General features: G+C 33.6%; 3 protein-coding genes across 3 annotated transcripts; 2 read left to right on the top strand and 1 right to left on the bottom strand.

The window, feature by feature from the left end:
- Positions 1-1,094: 1,094 nt before the first annotated feature.
- Positions 1,095-1,832, top strand: LOTGIDRAFT_113896 (hypothetical protein; the record flags this gene model as incomplete). The annotated part of the gene is made up of 1 exon (XM_009052133.1): positions 1,095-1,832. A coding segment is annotated over one exon (738 nt), but the record flags the coding sequence as incomplete, so codon positions are not given.
- A 2,851-nt stretch (positions 1,833-4,683) lies between these two features.
- LOTGIDRAFT_78510 (hypothetical protein) lies at positions 4,684-5,142 on the bottom strand (the record flags this gene model as incomplete). Its single annotated transcript, XM_009052080.1, has 1 exon — positions 4,684-5,142. A coding segment is annotated over one exon (459 nt), but the record flags the coding sequence as incomplete, so codon positions are not given.
- A 7,192-nt stretch (positions 5,143-12,334) lies between these two features.
- LOTGIDRAFT_113809 (hypothetical protein) lies at positions 12,335-14,581 on the top strand (the record flags this gene model as incomplete). The annotated part of the gene is made up of 2 exons (XM_009052132.1): positions 12,335-13,860; positions 14,362-14,581. 2 exons carry the CDS (start codon positions 12,335-12,337, stop codon positions 14,579-14,581), a joined length of 1,746 nt encoding a protein of 581 aa, XP_009050380.1.
- Between the last annotated feature and the right edge of the window lie 6,434 nt (positions 14,582-21,015).

The raw sequence follows: 21,015 nt of genomic DNA, 5'->3' as shown, positions 1-21,015 counted from the left end.
TTAAAAAGAATATTTTTTTCATAAATGAAATAATAAAACAGCTATGGTGCTCATGGGCCACCATAGACAACTGCATGTATCTTTGAAACGATCTATTTTCTTCAAATGATAAAATGAAAATCAGCTCTAATTGTAGCTTGATGATCATTAAATATTATCGTAAAAAGGGATGTCAGAAAGGGAACGAAATTGTTTTGTAATTGTAACTAGATTTCTAAAGCAGTGGCAGTTTGTTGTGTGAAATGAATTCTGTTTGATGACAATATATAAACTTGTAACCAGCCTTGGCACCATTCTTATAACATCTGTAAAAATAGCTAATTGATAAACAGATAACATAAGTACTAAAAATAATTATGTTGTATATATCTGAGTGCTATTTTTACTGTTATCGCTCTAGTAAAGCATATATTAATTATGTACTATGCTTTCTGTTCTTATCAAATAGTAAGCTTCATTTCCTCTGGCTACTTGGATATAAACAACACTGTTTCAGCATGACTTGCATCTGTGGTAGGTCTAGTTCATCAACTCCTAGATTCAAACTTCAAGATACAATAGCTACCATTGTTCAGATCACGTCTAAACTTATAGTCATCTAAACACTACATATTCACCAGCTGATATAGCGCTTTATAGAATTTACATCCCATATCCGACATAGTCGTCACTTCTATGCGTTGCAACATTTGCATGCAGATTGTTCTAATTTCTCATCTCAATGGGAGTAACTTGAAAAATATAAATGTAGGTCATTGTTATTTTGGATTAAATTGTATAGTATAGTTACTATGCTATTTTGTTATCGGGTCTATTTAAATGTGTTTGCTATGCTATTTTGTTTTCGGGTCTATTTAAATGTATTTGCTATGCTATTTTGTTACCGGATCTAATTAAATGTGTTTGCTATGCTTTTTTGTTACCTGGAATATTTAAATGTGTTTGCTATGCTATTTTGTTACCGGTTCTAATTAAATGTGTTTGCTATGCTATTTTGTTTTCGGGTCTATTTAAATGTATTTGCTATGCTATTTTGTTACGGGGTCTAATTAAATGTGTTTGCTATGCTATTTTGTTTTCGGGTCTATTAAAATGTGTTTGCTATGCTATTTTGTTTTCGGGTCTATTTAAATGTGTTTGCTATGCTATTTTGTTTTCGGGTCTATTTAAATGTGTTTGCTCTGCTATTTTGTTTTCGGGTCTATTTAAATGTGTTCGCTATGCTATTTTGTTTTCGGGTCTATTTAATGTGTTTGCTATGCTATTTTGTTTTTCGGGTCTATTTTAATGTGTTTGCTATACTATTTTGTTTTCTGGTCTATTCAAATGTGTTTGCTATGCTATTTTGTTCTCGGGTCTATTTAAATGTGTTTGCTATGCTATTTTGTTTTCGGGTCTATTTAAATGTGTTTGCTATGCTATTTTGTTTTCGGGTCTATTTAAATGTGTTTGCTATGCTATTTTGTTTTCTGGTCTATTCAAATGTGTTTGCTATGCTATTTTGTTTTCGGGTCTATTTAAATGTGTTTGCTATGCTATTTTGTTTTCGGGTCTATTTAAATGTGTTTGCTATGCTATTTTGTTTTCGGGTCTATTTAAATGTGTTTGCTATGCTATTTTGTTTTCTGGTCTATTCAAATGTGTTTGCTATGCTATTTTGTTTTCGGGTCTATTTAAATGTGTTTGCTATGCTATTTTGTTTTCGGGTCTATTTAAATGTGTTTGCTATGCTATTTTGTTTTCGGGTCTATTTAAATGTGTTTGCTATGCTATTTTGTTTTCGGGTCTATTTAATGTGTTTGCTATGCTATTTTGTTTTCGGGTCTATTTAATGTGTTTGCTCTGCTATTTTGTTTTTGGGTCTATTTAAATGTATTTGCTATGCTATTTTGTTTTCGGGTCTATTTAAATGTGTTTGCTATGCTATTTTGTTTTCGGGTCTATTTAAATGTGTTTGCTATGCTATTTTGTTTTCGGGTCTATTTAATGTGTTTGCTATGCTATTTTGTTACCGGGTCTAATTAAATGTATTTGCTATGCTATTTTGTTTTCGGGTCTATTTAATGTGTTTGCTATGCTATTTTGTTTTCGGGTCTATTTAAATGTGTTTGCTATGCTATTTTGTTTTCGGGTCTATTTAAATGTGTTTTCTATGCTATTTTGTTTTCGGGTCTATTTAAATGTATTTGCTATGCTATTTTGTTACCGGGTCTAATTAAATGTGTTTGCTATGCTATTTTGTTACCTGGTATATTTAAATGTGTTTGCTATGCTATTTTGTTTTGGGGTCTATTTAAATGTATTTGCTGTGTTATTTTGTTACCTGGTGCCTTTGGTGGAAAACTTGTCAGATTACAATGAAGACCAAAGAGTACACGAAAACAAAAGATTCGAAATTGTCATCTAATTTTAATTATATTGGGGCAAAAGGGGTAGGAACTATTCATATATCGATACATAGCGACACATAGATTACTCAGTAAGGAACTGTAGAAGTATCAGAGTGCTAGTGTCTGATGTCGTTATCCCGATTAACCGGCCAAACTAAGCGTGCTGCTGAAGGTAATTATATGCCTACTTCCGTTCGTTTTTGAGTGTTTTTAGGCTAGGGCAATTGCATAGTCTATAAATTGGGCAAATTCTGTGTCTAGGGAAGCTTCAAATATCAATAATTTGAAAAAGTTTGATCATGTATGGGCCCTTAAAGAAAACGATTTTAAATCAGTTGTATAAAAGGTATGGAAATACCGTTTCCATAAATCGGCACCTTACACCGCACCAAATTAAATCGGGAACAGTTTTTCACTATCGTGAGAGATAAACAAATTTTATTCAAAAAGACTTGGACAGGTTTTCTTGGATACAATGACATCTGTAATCTCGGCGCTGTATCTAAGTTCAACATCACACTCCCCCGTTTCCACATCTTCGTTATATACAAGACAGTCGCCTTCACTTCTTTGACTTATACTCCGACATTGTGGAATACACGAACATTTTGTAATGCATTGATCTAGAGTAAGACCGAGCTCAGATACGAAGATAACCGGCAATTCGTGCTGACGACACATGCCATTTTCTTCATAGATACTGTAGCCACATCCGTTCTCTGTCAGACAATTTTCATTGCAGTCATTTTGACTGTCACCTGGGACTAATGTAGTGCTGATGGTTGCAACTTTGTTTCGTGAGATACAGTCTGTAATATGCAAATAACTCAACAATACAGAAATCAGCTTTAACAGTTTGTATCCAAATGCTAAGACTTGATCGATTTTTAATGTAGTGCTGATGGTTGCAACTTTGTTTCGTGAGATACAGTCTGTAATATGCAAATAACTCAACAATACAGAAATCAGCTTTAACAGTTTGTATCCAAATACTAAGACTTGATGGATTTTAACTCCACCAAAATAAAGACAAATAATGAAGTTCAGAACATGCTCACCGATGCTATCCTCTGACTTGGTTGGGTAAAACGACATCCTTTTTGGAGAGCCCACTTTGATGGTATTTTGACGTGTTTGATAATGAAAATTTTGCTTACTGTCCCTTTAAATGACGAATAATGCACGGGGGTCTTTCTGCCGAACTATTGATAATCCAAACTACTAAATGTTTTGATAAGGGGTTATTTATTTATGTTAGCCCGCATCCTTACCTTCACAAGATGTGTTAGCAAGCCATCCCCCATTTTCATCACATCTCAAAATACCACCTTTTCCATTTTTCACAAATTCTGGTTGACATGTACAACTGTATATAAAACCAGCAGATCTGCACTCAATGTCAACGTCGAGTGCACCGTTTGCTATAACTGGCTCAAACACACATAGTGGTCGTTCTGGATTAAACAACACATAGTGAAATGGCTAATTGTTCTAATTGATTTGTACAGTGAAACTGTAAGGTTTGTATAGTAGAACTGTAAGATTTGTTTAATGAATCTCTAAGATTTGAAACTGTAAGGTTTGTATTGTGAAACTGTAAAATTTGTACAGTGAATCTGTAAGATTTGTATTGTGAAACTGTAAGATTTGTTTAATGAATCTGTAAGATTTGAAACCGTAAGATTTGTACAGTGAAACTGTAAAATTTTTACAGTGAATCTGTAAGATTTGTACAGTGGAACTGTAAGATTTATTCAGTGAAACTGTAAGATTTGTACAGTGAAACTGTAAGATTTGTACGGTGAAACTGTAAGATTTGTATTGTGAAACTGTAAGATTGGTATTGTGAAACTGTAAGATTTGTGCAGTGAAACTGTAAGATTTGTATTGTAAAACTGTAAGATTTGTACAGTGAATCTGTAAGATTTGTACAGTGAAACTGTGAGATTTGTACAGTGAAATTGTAAGATTTGTATTGTGAAACTGTCAGATTTGTACGGTGAAACTGTAAGATTTGTACAGTGAAACTGTAGGATTTGTACAGTGAAACTGTAGGATTTGTACAGTGAAACTGTAAGATTTGTATAGTGAAATTGTAAGATTTGTATTGTGAAACTGTAAGATTTGTACAGTGAAACCGTAGGATTTGTACAGTGCAGCTGTAAGATTTGCATTGTGAAACTGTAAGATTTGCATTGTGAAACTTTAAGATTTGTACAGTGAAACTGTAAGATTTGTAGTGAAACTGTAAGATTTGTATTGTGAATCTGTAAGATTTGAAACTGTAAGATTTGTACAGAGAAACTATAAGATTTGTATTGTGAATCTGTAAGAATTGAAACTGTAAGATTTGTACAGTGAAACTGTAAGATTTGTACAATGAAACTGTAAGATTTGCACAGTGAAACTGTAAGATTTGTACAGTGAAACTGTAAGATTTGTACTGTGAAACTGTAAGATTTGTACAGTGAAACTGTAAGATTTGTATTGTGAAACTGTAAGAATTGTGCAGTGAAACTGTAAGATTTGTACGGTGAAATTGTAAGATTTGTATTGTGAAACTGTAAGATTTGTACAGTGAATCTGTAAGATTTGTACAGTGAAACTGTGAGATTTGTACAGTGAAATTGTAAGATTTGTATTGTGAAATTGTAAGATTTGTACTGTGAAACTGTAAGATTTGTATTGTGAAACTGTAAGATTTGTACAGTGAAACTGTAGGATTTGTACAGTGAAACTGTAGGATTTGTACAGTGAATCTGTAAGATTTGTATTGTGAAACTGTAAGATTTGTATTGTGAAACTGTAAGATTTGTACAGTGAAACTGAAAGATTTGTACGGTGAAACTGTAAGATTTGTCTTGTGAAACTGAAAGATTTGTACAGTGAATCTGTAAGATTTGTACAGTGAATCTGTAAGATTTGTACAGTGAAACTGTAAGATTTGTATAGTGAAATTGTAAGATTTGTATTGTGAAACTGTAAGATTTGTACAATGAAACCGTAGGATTTGTACAGTGCAGCTGTAAGATTTGTATTGTGAAACTGTAAGATTTGTATTGTGAAACTTTAAGATTTGTACAGTGAAACTGTAAGATTTGTACAGTGAAACTGTAAGATTTGTATTGTGAATCTGTAAGATTTGAAACTGCAAGATTTGTACAGAGAAACTATAAGATTTATATGGAGAATCTGTAAGATTTGAAACTGTAAGATTTGTAAAGTGAAACTGTAAGATTTGTACTGTGAAACTGTAAGATCTGTACAGTGAAACTGTAAGATTTGTACAGTGAAACTAAGATTTGTACAGATTTGTACAGTGAAACTGTAAAATTGTACAGTGAAACTGTAAGATTTGTACAGATTTGTACAGTGAAACTGTAAGATTTGTATTGTGAATCTTTAAGATGTGTACAGTGAAACTTTAAGATTTGTACAGTGAAACTGTAAGATTTGTATTGTGAATCTGTAAGATTTGAAACTGTAAGATTTGTACAGAGAAACTATAAGATTTGTATTGTGAATCTGTAAGATTTGTACGGTGAAACTGTAAGATTTGTACAGTGAAACTGTAAGATTTGTACAGTGAAACTGTAAGATTTGTACTGTGAAACTGTAAGATTTGTACAGTGAAACTGTAAGATTTGTACAGTGAAACTGTAAGATTTGTACTGTGAAACTGTAAGATTTGTACAGTGAAATATTTTTTGTTATGCTTTAGAAGGTATATTTTATATTCATTGTATTTATTAAATTGTAGAGTTAAAGGAATCTATTCTTCACAGTATTTGCTTTACTAACCAATTTAGTTGTTTTTGTATATATATTGGTATAACAGACTAAACAGTACTGATAGTCTTATAACCTCTTATAAGACAAAAATATAGTTTTGTCAATTGATTTCATTAAAATACGATTCTTTCCTTCTGGAAATTTCAAAACATTCCCATTGGATGTTGAGTGGCAACCCTGACAAACCTCAACAAAATTAGGCTTTTGATAGCTAGTTGGTGGTTGTTGAAAGAAATTGTAGCATGGAGGTTGAAACAGGTTGCGAAACAACTTTTTGGTTACGGATTTACGATGATGGGATTGAGACGCAATCTTATCATGCTCGCAAAAATTCCCCAAATTCTCCATTATTTTCGTTTAATTGACTTTAATAAGGTCTTCCTATTTACTTTTACTTCATACATACAATTTACGTGTACATGGAGATTTGGCAAACCATGCAGTGGGCAATGCGGGAAGAGTAATTAAGATATTGCCAAACTCAGGGAGAGGTCAATTGAACACGTTTGATAGATTTATTACATATCAATTACCATCTATCTGTAATTGAAATAAAAAGCCTAACTATTTCTCAGTGCTTTACACTATATCCCATATGAAACCGATACGGTACAACTCATATAAATTGTACTTAGTTTTCATCTGCCAGAGATCTAAACAACTTGTGTTAGTTCAGCTGTTTTCTTACCTTTTGAACTGAATCTACCTGAATTACTGAAATCAATATATGTTCAGTTAAGTGTCAGAAGAAATTGGATAGTTTAAACCCGTTTGAAAACAGTTTACATGTATTGGAAGAGGTTATATTGGTGTAATGGTAATTAAATTTCTTCACAAGTCAATTAATGAATTAATTATTACTTTAAAATACAACTAAAAATCAATAATAATTAAATAATTAAAAAAAACCACCATAATATTATATTTGAATAATATAGTATAAACTGTAAAAACTGTTATTACAAAGTTACGGAGGCTAGCTACTTGAACTAATGAAGATTTCTATAGTTGAAACGGGTAAATCATGAAAAAGGGTTGAGGAACATTTTTTACACCGCTTTCAAATTTTGGTTGCAGGTGCATGATTTCAGAAGGATGAACGAGGTTGGTTGAAGCAGGTTGGTTGCCTGTCTGAATCCATCTGTAGGGAAGCGGCGACATGTTGACTTCTTTTGATGGCCATCTTGTCTTGGAATCTCTTTCATGTATACAATAATGTCGAATCAGTAATATACAGTCACGTAACCTAATTTCGTGCGAACTTATTTCGAGCATCTTTGAAAATGATAAATGATTTACATGTGCGTCCTCGTGTGACCTCCGCATGCATTTGCATGTTTCGATTCACATGGTTTGATAAATATTTCCTATCGTTTCAAAGCAATGTTGAATTTATTATCTATTTCTAACAAATACAAAATGGCGGATTTCAGTTATTACCAAATGTCACAATTTTTTTCGGCCAAATTTCCTTATAATCCAAAGCTGTACTCGGAATTCCAAGTGTTGTCTGCTAGAATATATTCCAGTGAACAAAATCACTTGACAAACTAGCGAATTCCATATCAGCATAAAACAATGTAGGCCTTATTCTTATGTTGTTTCAATGAATTTTAGCAATAAATTACTCTAACGTTACATATCTTATTTTGACAGTGACAATTTTTTTTCTCCAAATCTTTGTTATTTGAAAGAATTGTCATTAGTTATAATGCATTGTAATATATTAAAGATAAATTCTAAGAAATGATGGATGATTATACCGAGTTGGTTAATCCTGAAATATTTGTCAAAGTGGGGGATTCATATAGAAAATCGAAACAAAGCAATATTAATTATTTTATAGAAACATCCAAGACATCCGTTTCTCAATTTTGACGAAATTCGGTGTTGAATCCTTTTATGCACGAATATATTAGATTACACCACTGTGCATAATTTTGTATTTTTACTACGCGTTTTGGGACAACTTATTTTAGTGAAACTTAAGTTTAAGACACAAGATTGTAAGATATAAAGTAATTTGGTCAGATGGTAAGTCATATCTATCAAATGGTTGATCATTTTACCTAAAATTAACAGGTTGTTTAGTGAAGCATTTTGGCAGGTTTACCTCGTTATAAAACCTCTAAACTGATCGAATTTTATTGAAAGGTTATAACATAAGAGTCTGATTGTAAGGTAGACGATTAGGACACTCGTTTCCGTGACTAGCAATGCATATCAAGAACTGCCTTACGGTGACTACATTGAAGTTTCAATAAAATTTTAATTTCCGAAAAATGGAAACTAATCCATATTCAACTCAAATACTCTAAATCTTTAGCTCTCAGTGACTTTCAAGTAAAATCGTACAGGAAAGTACTTATGTTATCTTCTGGTAACCTTTCACTCGCTTCGCCAATTATCAAAAGCAAAATATTTTAATGAATCCTTTACAGGTGGTACATTAATAATAATGTAATAATGTTACAATCACTAGAGATGCCTCAATCATTATATTATATTATATTATTACATTATCTGGGAAATTTTCCAAAAGATTGTCAGGTAGTTCCTGAACACCAGGGGAGATACAAGTGCCCCAGATGAAAGCAGCGCTCTAAATGATATTGAAGTACATGTATTGAAGTAACTCATTTGTTCAAGAATGCTGCCCTTTATTGAGCAAACGAAGATGGTCAGCGCATTGTGCAACGAGGGCAAGTTTTCCCTTTAAACAACATAACATAACATTAGCCTACTCATTTTCAGAGATTAAATTTAGAAATTTCAAATTAATGTACATGTCGTTTTTTGAATTTTTATTTAATGAATACCAATATAGAAAAAAATGGCTACACAGACAAACTGTTAGACTTTTAAATCACTTATCCAAACATCACTTAATGTAATAAACCATCTTTTTCATTACACCATATTGGATGCGAGGATGTGGGTGGTGGTTGTTTTTGTTTTACTCACGATTCTTGTAGGAAACTCTTGTGTTTACTGTTTACTGAGCCAATTTACAATTTGTATGTATCAGATGTAATCCATTAATGAAACCACGTCATTTATAAGCAATATCTATTAAAGCATTGTGTAACTGTTCTAAAACCAGACTATATGTGGTCAGATTATGGTTTTAATGATGATTTTTTTGACAATCGATTATAGTTATGCTATTTACAAAATTCTATCTTTTAGATTTTTTCTAGTTTTCAACAGATAATACGTTATTGGCTATTTTATATGAGCTAGATATTATACATAGTGGTGTCCACTTTACAGAAAATAGAAGTTTGAATATCTTACTTGGTGAGCGGCCTTTACATGTCAAATTTTATAAACTTATGAAAACTAAATTAACAGTTCAAAACAGCTCTAAATACATCTTTCACGTCTGGAAAAACACATCAAATTTATACTGACGAGCTTTGATGCCAAACACAAAGTTGTATGTTTTGATACATACAGCGATATATAAAACTTTAAAATAATCAGATATAAAAGTATGCATATAATACAATCATGCTTATTCCTGAAGGTTTATAATGCAAATATATTTTTCCATGCTATTTAATTTTGCTATTAATTGATGCATTCATTAATTTTATACATAAAATTGAATTAAATTCGTGTATTCGTTTGAAATGAAGGATGTGTTAGCATCACTGCATATCACAGCCAGGATTCGGTCCTCTGATCGTTAGTCATCACTGTATCTAATTCGGTCGCTCGTTCTAAATAAGAACAGTAGTCCTTATATATCCGATATTTTTAGCGATATGAATGATTGTAAAACCTACACAATTGGTTGCGTCCCTTGAAACAGTGCTGTCCTTTTAGAGTTGATTAAATAAGCAAGAAATTAAAGATAATGAGATATACGAGTGTCTATTTCAGACAATGACCTTTCCTTCTTCTCACCATTCTTCTTTAAATGACGTACACAATAGATGTTAATAAGACCTCCGAAAGTCTCTAACCATCGACCGGGTCTAATAATCATTACACAGACGCGAAAACCATATCATTTATTACTGCTGCGGGCGTAGACTTACCAAAAACGGCAGCAAAATGTCTCCGTGATTGAAGGTAATGATTATATGGTTTTTAATATATCGGTAGGAAGTAGTCAATATAAACGTCGCTACACCCCCGTATTTTATCACTCTTCAGGCTTAACTTGACATTAATTGAAGACAAATTTCTTTTCTCCGTTGATTACAGGTTTAATAATATCCTTTTAACTTTATAAAAAGGATTACGGTTTAATTTCTCAATGAACCCTTCATCGATGGGACAATGGTCTGCAGGTGGTAAAAGGGGGGGGGGAGAGGGGGGGGAGAGGGGGGGGGGAGAGGGGGGGTCATTGATTCGACAGATAATACAAGACATACATCTACTCATTACCGATTTAACCGGGATGTAGACAATGACATAGAAAAAAAGCGTACTCTCGACTAAAGGGTTTATTGTAGACAGATTCTGTTCCTGAAAATTTGTTTTCTTAGGTGAATTTCTTTTTATGCAATTCCTTAAGTGTACAAAATGCAAGCAATCAATACGACAATTCAATTCACTGGTTTCAAATCGCATCCAATTTGCAGTTTCACCAGTGTGCGTTAAAATAATAGAACAATTGAATTACAGACCATATATGGTCATTTAATTGTGTTTGTTTCGTCCCTGAGGTTAATTTGTACTAGTAGAACAATATTTACGTATTAGATTGTCGTGAGCCATTGACCTCGAAACCCATCTCAGAAATACCAACCACAAACAATGATAACGTAACATCAAGAACAATGGCTTGTAATTACTTCTTATAAAAATACTCTTTAATTTCAGATTATTTGACACCCAAATGATAAGTAATACAATTATTCTTATCAGTTTATATTCGTAATTAAAAATACTAATTAATCACGAGAACTCGAGTAAGTGACTTCATTGTTCAGTTAGAAGTGACGTGCAATTTTCACTTCCTACGTAGTTAGTTCTTATTTAAACTTGGGGAGTATCGCAACACTTTAGTATTTTATTATATTATTTTCAATAATTTGTAAGTACACGATTTTTAATTGTCATATTTTAATATTTGTTTTGCAACGAAAATAGCGAATAATAGTCAAGTGGTTTAACCACAGGAATAAAAAAGAAACTTGCAATGTCTAGAAATTTACAGATTGAGTTCTATCTCAAATTGAACATCTGAGATATTATCTGAAAAGTACAAAATTGCATGTATTTTAGTAATTTTTAACCAATTATTTAAGTAATAAGTCTGAATTAAAATCCTGGAATTGTATAAGGACGTTTTGCAGAAAATGTTCAATCTTTGACGAAATTCTTAATTTGAATTTTGATACATTTGTTTAGTCAATGTAAATCCCTATATTTTGCTTTACAGCGAAAACTCCTTCAGACACAAAGTATTAGTTAGCACTTTTAATTCATTTCATAATTGTTCATTCAATCATAGTAACCCATTTATCAAACTTGAAGACTATTTTTGAATACCAATAGATAGTCATAAAATGGTGAGTGATATTTGAGTCTAAATTTAGTATATTGAGAATGTAATGTCCACCTGTGACTAGTTATAATACTACCAATTAATCGACTATTTTCTATTGGTCAATCAGCCAACAGATTGATGGCTGCCTGTTCATGTAAAAAAATTTTAACTTATATTTAATCAAGAGAAGGTTATGAATCTTGATTTTTTTAATTCTCGGGAATTCAATAGTGAAGAAAAGCTAAGCCTTCGATTTACAGCTTTGTATTGTTGGGATAATTTAAGCTTTAAGGTTCTGGTTCTGTCTTTGTTCTCATAGAGTACTTGGGTTGGAACGATTTTGGGCTCCAGCACTGCTTGTGTATTTACTTGGTCAGTTCCAAACTTTGTACTATAAGAGACTCTGCAGACGCCTTTAAAATGATATTTGTTTTAGGCTTAGAAAGTGTTTTTATTTCAATCGAGTTGACAGTTTTGTATATACATGTACAGTTTTCTTGCGTATTAGAAAGTAAAAGAGTCCAAGGATAAACTATTATTAATATCATCACAAGATTTCGATCGTTTGTCACTCTCATTAAACATTACTCTCGTTCTTATTTCAGGTCTAGAGATTTGAAGATTGAAGGTATGACCAGATGCTAAAATGGATTTACATCTCATCTCAGCAACCATTCTTATTCATATTTTAATCTTCATTGAACATGTCCAGTTTATTACCGCTTTTAACCCAGTTGTTTCAACAGAGAAGGGTAAAGTCCAGGGATATCGTATGGATAACAATGGAGCTGATGTTGATATATTTTTCGGAATTCCGTTCGCCAAACCTCCGTTGGGTGATATGAGATTCAAGGCACCAGTACCAAATGATCCATGGAAAGGCACACTCAATGCAACTACTAAACCAAACGCTTGTATGCAAGGAATAGACAAGTACTTCAATTTTTCTGGAAGTGACATGTGGAATCCAAATACCAAAATAGATGAAGATTGTTTATATCTAAATGTTTGGGTACCACGAACCAACCCACCGTTTCAAAATAAAGCAGTCATGGTTTGGATCTTTGGTGGCGGATTTTATAGCGGAAGCTCTGCTCTTGATGTTTATGACGCACATCATTTAGCCACTGAAAATGATGTAATTGTTGTGTCTCTTCAATATCGGGTCGGTGCTCTTGGATTCCTGGCAATGGGACATCCAGAGGCTCCGGGAAATGCTGGTTTGCTCGATCAAAGAATGGCATTGGAATGGGTCCAACGCAACATACACCATTTTGGAGGAAGTGCGCGTAATGTGACTATATTTGGGGAAAGTGCTGGTGCTGTGAGTGTAGGGTTACATTTAGTTTCTCCTCTCAGTAGGGGACTGTTTGATAGAGCTATATTGCAAAGTGGGGCAGCTCAAAATGTGTGGGGTACCATGCCAAGTTCAGAAGCTGAGCGTAGATCTAGAAAACTAGCAGACATTTTAAAATGTGACGGTAAAGCGGAGGCTGACGTTCTTATAGATTGTTTACGTCGAGTACCACCAGAAGACTTCCCAAAATATGAATTCTTGGTCTCATCAGGGATCATTCAGTATCCGTTTGTACCAGTGGTGGACGGAAATTTTTTAGTTGAAACTCCTGCGGAATCGTTGGCTAGGGGGAATTTTAAAAGGACGCCGTTATTATTGGGTTCCAATAAAAATGAAGGCATATGGTTCATTATGTATGAAATACCATTTTTTGATATAAAATTACCAGGATTAATAACTAGTGACCAATTTAAAAGTACAATAGGTAAATTGTTCGAGTTCTATCCACATTTTCCTCATAAACTAAATGACTTTGGACAAGCTGCCGTTATGTTTCAATATACACATTGGCAGGATCCCAATAATCAAAGTATGAATAGATATATGGTGGACCAAGCAGTCGGAGACTTGTATTTCGTTTGTTATGTCCAAGAAATGTCAAAATATTATGCTCAAGCGGGCATGGATGTATATAGTTATTTATTTAACCACAGATCAAGTGTTTCAGAATGGCCTCTATGGGCCGGTGTTATGCACGCTGATGAAATTCCATTTATATTCGGATCACCTTTAAACACTCACGAAAAGTATTTAACAAGTGAAAAAGAATTAAGTAGAAAAATGATGCGTTATTGGACTAATTTTGCTAAAACTGGGTAAGTAATATTTACTATTATGCAAACTGATGATACTGGTTACATGACGAACTTTTCCCACCAATCTACTTATTAACACTGGTCAAATTGTCCTTTGTGCATACTGCATCTTACTAGTGCGACACACATGAGTCATACTATGACATGTTTAACATTTTCCTTTTGGACGTAATTATGTTCAAACTAAGCCAATTGACTAATGTCTGTCTTCAAATTGATCAATGATTAAGGATTCTTTCTTCGTGACATTATTGAATTTAGAATTTTATCTTAATAACTGTTTCTGAACAGACTGAAAAGTGATGAAAATCTTTAAAACTTTTCTTTATCACTGTACCACATTGGTGATATGAATTTGCAGCTGAGAACAGATTTGACAAAATTGGTTCAAGATTTCGCAGGGCACTGTATTGTAAATGACAGTGTGTTAGTGGGCACTTGTCTACTCTCAGTTTAGGATTTGTGTGTGTTTATGAATGAAACATTATTTCTGTTTTTCAGTGATCCAAACCGCGGTCCAAATGAAATCAGTTTAAATGAATGGCCGCCTTTCAAGCCTCGTACTCAGGATTATTTAATATTATCAACCGACCATCTTCATCAAGCTGATAAATCACAAGCTGTTAAACAAGGTTATAAAGCACAGGAGTGTGCATTTTGGCAAAATTATCTACCTCATCTTGTCGCTGGAACCGGTAAGTTAATCTTCCCTTACCCCTAACAACAGAACGGTTTAACCAAAACTCAATCGTAATGGCCCTGTCGCACCAGAAAGGCGTTCTTACTGGGCTGCTATTGCGGTGGTAAATTGGCTTAGGGCCATATGCAGCGCTCTTACTTTACCTTTACTTTGACTTAAGTTAGACTTAAGTCGAACTTTAGGTATGCACCGGTTGATCTTTACGAAATTCGTGCTTAAATTTGACTATCAAATGTAGAAAATGAAAGCCTAACTTTGTAAAGTTCGACTTTACCCCAAGTTCAACTTTAGTCAAGGTAAGAGCGCTGCATACGGCCCTTTGAGTCTGTTAAGGGCGTCTTAGTGCAAGACATCGTTCAATTGTTGCCATTGTCGCCGCTATTCGCCGAGTCACGGCGTTTTTTTGGACATGTTCGGGGATCTGTTCTGCAACCGGTGACTGGGGGTACAACCCGTTGAAAGTGCTATAGGATCGAGAAGGCTGTCAGATAAGCGTTGTAACATCTCATTGACTGGTAAAACAGGGCAGTACACGCGTGGCCGCAAAACAGTTTGAACACAATATGATCCCATAACTCGCGGTTAGAGGTCGTCAGTTTTCATGTTTGTAATTTTTAGGGGCTTTATTCATATTGGCCGCAAATAGTACATTTCATGTCGTTGTAATGAATCGATAGGATAGGAAATGGTCGCAATTCGGTGTGACGGGGCTATAAAAGATTGATATCTCGCATACTTACTAACGCCTGCATATAATTACTATCGCTATGCCACAAAAAGAGTATACCCTCAATGATATTAATTAACATTGGAAAATCTTGATGAAGATTTTAGATACTACAACTGTACTTCTTTTGCTTGATATTCAAAAACCCACACAACACTGCTTTTTGGAGGATATCCATTCATATTGTATTTCAATACATCGGTGTTTTACTATCAGAGCTATTGGCGACCTTACTTTAGAATTTTGCTCGAGTGTTTAAGAGGTCTTTCGTGTTTCTTTAACATCATTAATCTTATGATACTAAGCTATTCGAGATCTTATGTGTGGTTATCGCCAACATTTTTTATGTTCCTTCAACACGGATGGTTTTCATTAAGAAACATATTTTCATGTTGAGACCATGACATGTATTAGATTGAAAATGCATGATTTTTTTGCAACTAACAGCATGATAAACAGACATCCATAATAGGCATGGAAATTCCCTTTTTCCTATCCTACCCATAAAGCTACAGCATGAAAATTGGAAGAATGCATGAAAATTTTATCACTACCAGGTAAATAATATTTTAGTTCTGTATATTTATTATCAGATATTATATTACAGTCGTCTAAACATTTTCTTTACCACCGGAGTTCAAATTCAAAACATTCTCGAGCATAAAAACTTCGACGCCGGATTTTCCCACAATGCAACAAACATTTTCAGTCAAGTTAGACTGTCGTTAAAGTCAAGCTGTTACAAACTTCGTCTTATACCTTGACTGCAAAAACAATAATCTTATATCATGGAAGTTTGTAAATGCAGCGATTTGGTTTGATTCAAAGTAAGCGAATACAGCCCACCAGAGTCCTTGACAGAAAGTATGGAAACAAAAAGCCATAATGTTTACAGCCGTTCTGTCGAGGACTGTCTCTGATTGGTTGTATTCGCTGGCGAACATTCCAAATCGCTTGACACTGTGAAGATGCCTCGCGTACAGTTACAATCGGACTCAAACCTTTGGTAATAATCAAGAAGAAAATTATTAACGACCTGATAGTGCTAATTGACGCTGTGTGAATTTGTATTATTGCAAGAATGACTGATGAATTCAATTCTGAAAATTAAGCAAATATTTAGACAACTGTATTTTTATATATTCAAATAAACTAAAACATAAATAGCTGTCATCTTATCCATTTGATATTTGAATATCACCTTCATGGCGTCGTGGATTAACTCTATCATAGTTTACTTCTTGCATTTTTTATGACATACCTTGTTGCGATAATCGTTAAGAATGCAGGATATGGATCGGTTGATATTATTGGAGCGATATTTAAGAAATCTCTAACATACCAATCATAGCCCTGACCCTTGTAAAACGAGTCCAATAATTCAAGCATTTCCCGTACATGCGATACAGTTTCTTTCGAAAGATTACACAGGAAGCTCGATATGATGCCCGACAACTTCCTTAGTAGCTATCGTCTCCTGATTGTCCAGTTGCATGCTTGTTAGTTATGATACTCGGTGCTGACTTAATTCAAATTCAATTTCAATCATTATTTCAGCTGATATATCAGATGTAGAAAGAGAATGGAAATTACAGTTTTATCAGTGGAAGAATCAATACATCGTGGACTGGAAGAATCAGTTTGACAATTTCCTCAACAATTACGAAAGAAGACTGCAGACTTGTGGAGGAACACCGTAATAGGTTCAGATGTAATTCACAGTATCCTCGGATCTTCATGTCATTGGCTCGGAGATCACTTCAAAAATTTTGATTCGTGTACATTGAGCAATTCGATATATAATATTCGATCCATTGCAGTTATTTTTCGTGAAACCGATGGTAATATGTAAGAGTATCTTTGAGTAAACGTGAAGGTATTTAATCAATGGAACGTCATTGATAATCTAAAAATGAAATCAGACTTTTATAGAACATTGTACATAGTATCATTGTATCACCAGTACTTCAAATTCGCATAGCCAAGTTATCGAGGAACATACGGCATTAAAATATGTAATCCCCTCATAAATTATACTGCTTGGTACCAAAGACGGTCGATCCATCAATCAATTAGCTTGCAGAAACTGAAACAGGGCAGATGTTTCGGCATATTAAAAAATTCGCCCCCATCGTACCATAATATGAAAGGTTCTTCACCTACATCATAACCATTATATCACTTTGATGCTTGCAGACTCAATGTACATAGTTTATTTTAGAAAGGAATCAGACTATATGTTAACGCCTGATTCTGTTTTTAACTGCGAATTTTAAATGTCTTTTAGATGTCAATATACTAGTAAACCAAAACCTACTTCAAACTAGGCTGGTCACAAGGGAAATGAGCGAATTGGAGATTTATTTTCTGTCGTAACCGAAAGTGTCCGTTTGAATTAAAAATGTTGGTTAAGTGCCACAAAGTTTAGTGATATTTAGGATGAGGGAGGGCATTGCCGCCCGCTTAAAATCTTGTAATAGTTTTATATTGTTATCAATATTATGTATAGTTATTAGTCTTTAAATATATACTTTTGATATTAAAGATATTATTATCGCTGGTATTTTTATATTCATGCACTTGCATAGCTCCGTGTTGTGCATGTCGACTGACGAGCTTTCTTTCAGTCAGTTGGTGTCATTGATAAGATCTGAAATTCAGTAATGCTTACTCACCTGCCCCATTTGTCCGGTATCTGAATGAGAATCTTTCTGGGATAATTTATACATAGATTTATATGTTGCATTAAGACGTGATAAGTTGAATGAGATATAATGGGTTTATATGAGCAGTTGAGTAACAATTATAGGTTTATATGATCAGTTTAAGATATTGCAGGTTTATATTACAACTGAGTAAGATATTACAGGTTTGTTTATGATCAATTGAGTTAGATATATCAGGTTTATCTGATAAGTTGATTAACTATTGCAGGTTTATATGGTCAGTTGAGTAAGATATTACAGGTTTATATGATCAGTTAAGAAAGGTATTACACGTTTATATGAGCAGTGGATTAACTATTGTAGGTTTATATGATCAGCTACATAAATTTACAGGTTTATATGGTCAATTGGGTTACATATTACAGGTTTATATGGTCAGTTGAGTTGATATTGCAGGTTTACCATCAGTTGATTAACTATTTTAGGTTTATATGATCAGCTACATAAATTTACAGGTTTATATGGTCAATTGGGTTACATATTACAGGTTTATATGGTCAGTTGAGTTGATATTGCAGGTTTACCATCAGTTGATTAACTATTTTAGGTTTATATGATCAATTGAGTTACGCATGCCTACTACAGATTTACTTGTTACGTTGAGTAGGACATAAGTTTATATAATCAGTTGAGTTAGATATTGTAGGTTTGTATGATAAGTTGATTAGATATTGTAGGTTTGTATGATAAGTTGAGTTAGATATTGTAGGTTTGTATGATAAGTTGATTAGATATTGTAGGTTTGTATGATAAGTATGATAAGTTGATTAGATATTGTAGGTTTGTATGATAAGTTGATTAGATATTGTAGGTTTGTATGATAAGTTGAGTTAGATATTGTAGGTTTGTATGATCAGTTGAGTTAGATATTGTAGGTTTGTATGATCAGTTAAGTTAGATATTGTAGGTTTGTATGATAAGTTGAGTTAGATATTGTAGGTTTGTATGATAAGTTGAGTTAGATATTGTAGGTTTGTATGATCAGTTAAGAAAATGAAAATGAAATGAATGGAGTTTAACGTCCTACTTTTCTGCACCATGTGGGCTAATGAAGACAGGCAACGCCATGTAGGGTGTAATGAGGGAAATTTTGCCAGGACAGCGGCATTAGCCTGCTCTTTTTCGATTTCCAACTGTCGAGGGATCTTTAACATGCACAGCCTGTAGCACACGGGGCCTCGGTTTATTGTCCCATCCGAACGACTAGACGCTTTTTCCATGTCAGCCCCTCGTGCCTGCATCACTGACAGGGGAAAACCGGGTTGTATGATCAGTTAAGAAAGACATTACAGGTTTATATGAGCAGTTGATTAACTATTGTAGGTTTATATGATCAGTTGAGTTAGATATTGTAGGTTTATATGATCAGCTACGTAAATTTTACAGGTTTATATGGTCAATTGAGTTAAATATTGCAGGTTTATGATCAGTTGAGTTACATATGCTTACCTCAGATTTACTTGTTACGTTGAGTAGGCCATAAGTTTATATGATAAGTCGAGTTAGATATTGTAGGTTTGTATGATCAGCTACGGGTATTACAGGTTTATATGGTCAGTTACGTAAGATATTAGAGGTTTATATGATCAATTGAGTTTCGTATGCCTACTACAGATTTACTTGTTTCATTGAGTAGACCATAAGTTTATATGATCAGCTACGTAAGATATTACAGGTTTATAGTCGAGTAGTTAAAGTTAGATTTTATTTATCAATTAATACGAGCAATAAGTCCTTAGTTCTGAACCAAAAGTCTCTATCTGATATCATAGGTATTAATGTGAGGGTGAAAATGAATACTTCAATAGTCATAAGTGGCTGTTGACGTCAAGTCTATATCTATTCTGTACTTATGATATTTCAATTACAACAATAAGGAGAATTGGTTCACATTTACAATGTGTTTGTACGTCACGAGTTAAAGTGATTTAGGAATTAGAAATGTGCACTTCAATTTACGAAAGTGCTTTCCCATTACATTATTCTAATGAGGAGCCCAGCTTGTAAATGGTTCAATCAGTAATTTGGTTTACTCATAGTGGCAATCAAGTATATAGTAGTCAAAATAGTAGAGAGTAGGGTGGTTGAAAGGTAACAAGTAACTATTCAACAGATGACACTGGGTTCAAGCTGAGTCAAAATGAAAATACACCCCCCCCCCCCCCCCCCCAAACAAAAAAAGAAATACGCCCACCATTAGGTTTGATTGCAAGTACATATCATTGTTTGTAGCCTTTAGCCAATTGTAAACAGACTAACGGATGAAAAAAATGTTTCCATAATACGTGTGGGCATATAAAAATCAAAAGAATCCACAAAGAATTGTTGCTTGAAGAGTGAGCAAGTGTTGCACTATACAGTCAATAGATTGAAAACGCTAAGTTGCAGGCGATATTTCGGTGAAAAATTATCCGATCATCACGAAAATCAATCGTGATATCTTCATAATGACATTGACCTACAAAATACAAAAGAATCTGTAAAGATTTGTAGCCGGTAGAGCGAGCAGAGTGATTGCAATATACTCCCAAAATATATTTGTGGGCGTATAAACATGATATTTTATCTAAGAGTTCAATCTGAGAGAATGTGTAGGCCTGAGACCTCTATACAAAAGTTGTGTTTTTAAACCTTTCATGTTCAGATTCGTTATGTTAAGTCAAATGGCCTTCTGTTTTTACTCATCTGAATACGATTATACTGTACCATGTCATTCTCTTGATGAGAAGTTATTTTCGCTACAACCTGCTCCCAAAATAAATCTTAAAGAAATTTGTATACTGTTTAACTATTGTTGTACTGCCTGGCTTCCTAAAATAAACTCAGATTTCGTACAACCTGAATATTAGCCTTAGTTGATGATAATGGTTAATTAACCTAAATTCAGCTAAAAACAGTCATTCAATTAACTCATAAATACCCTTTGTCATACTTATAATTGTATAAAGTCAAAGTGTACTAAAAATTAAGATGCAATAAAAGCACGGTATAAACATTTTAAT

The sequence above is a fragment of the Lottia gigantea genome (assembly GCF_000327385.1).
Source record: "Lottia gigantea unplaced genomic scaffold LOTGIsca_18, whole genome shotgun sequence".
NCBI classification, from domain to species: domain Eukaryota; kingdom Metazoa; phylum Mollusca; class Gastropoda; family Lottiidae; genus Lottia; species Lottia gigantea.
Note: the sequence above shows the minus strand (reverse complement) of the source record. Positions and strands in the feature narration are given on the sequence as shown.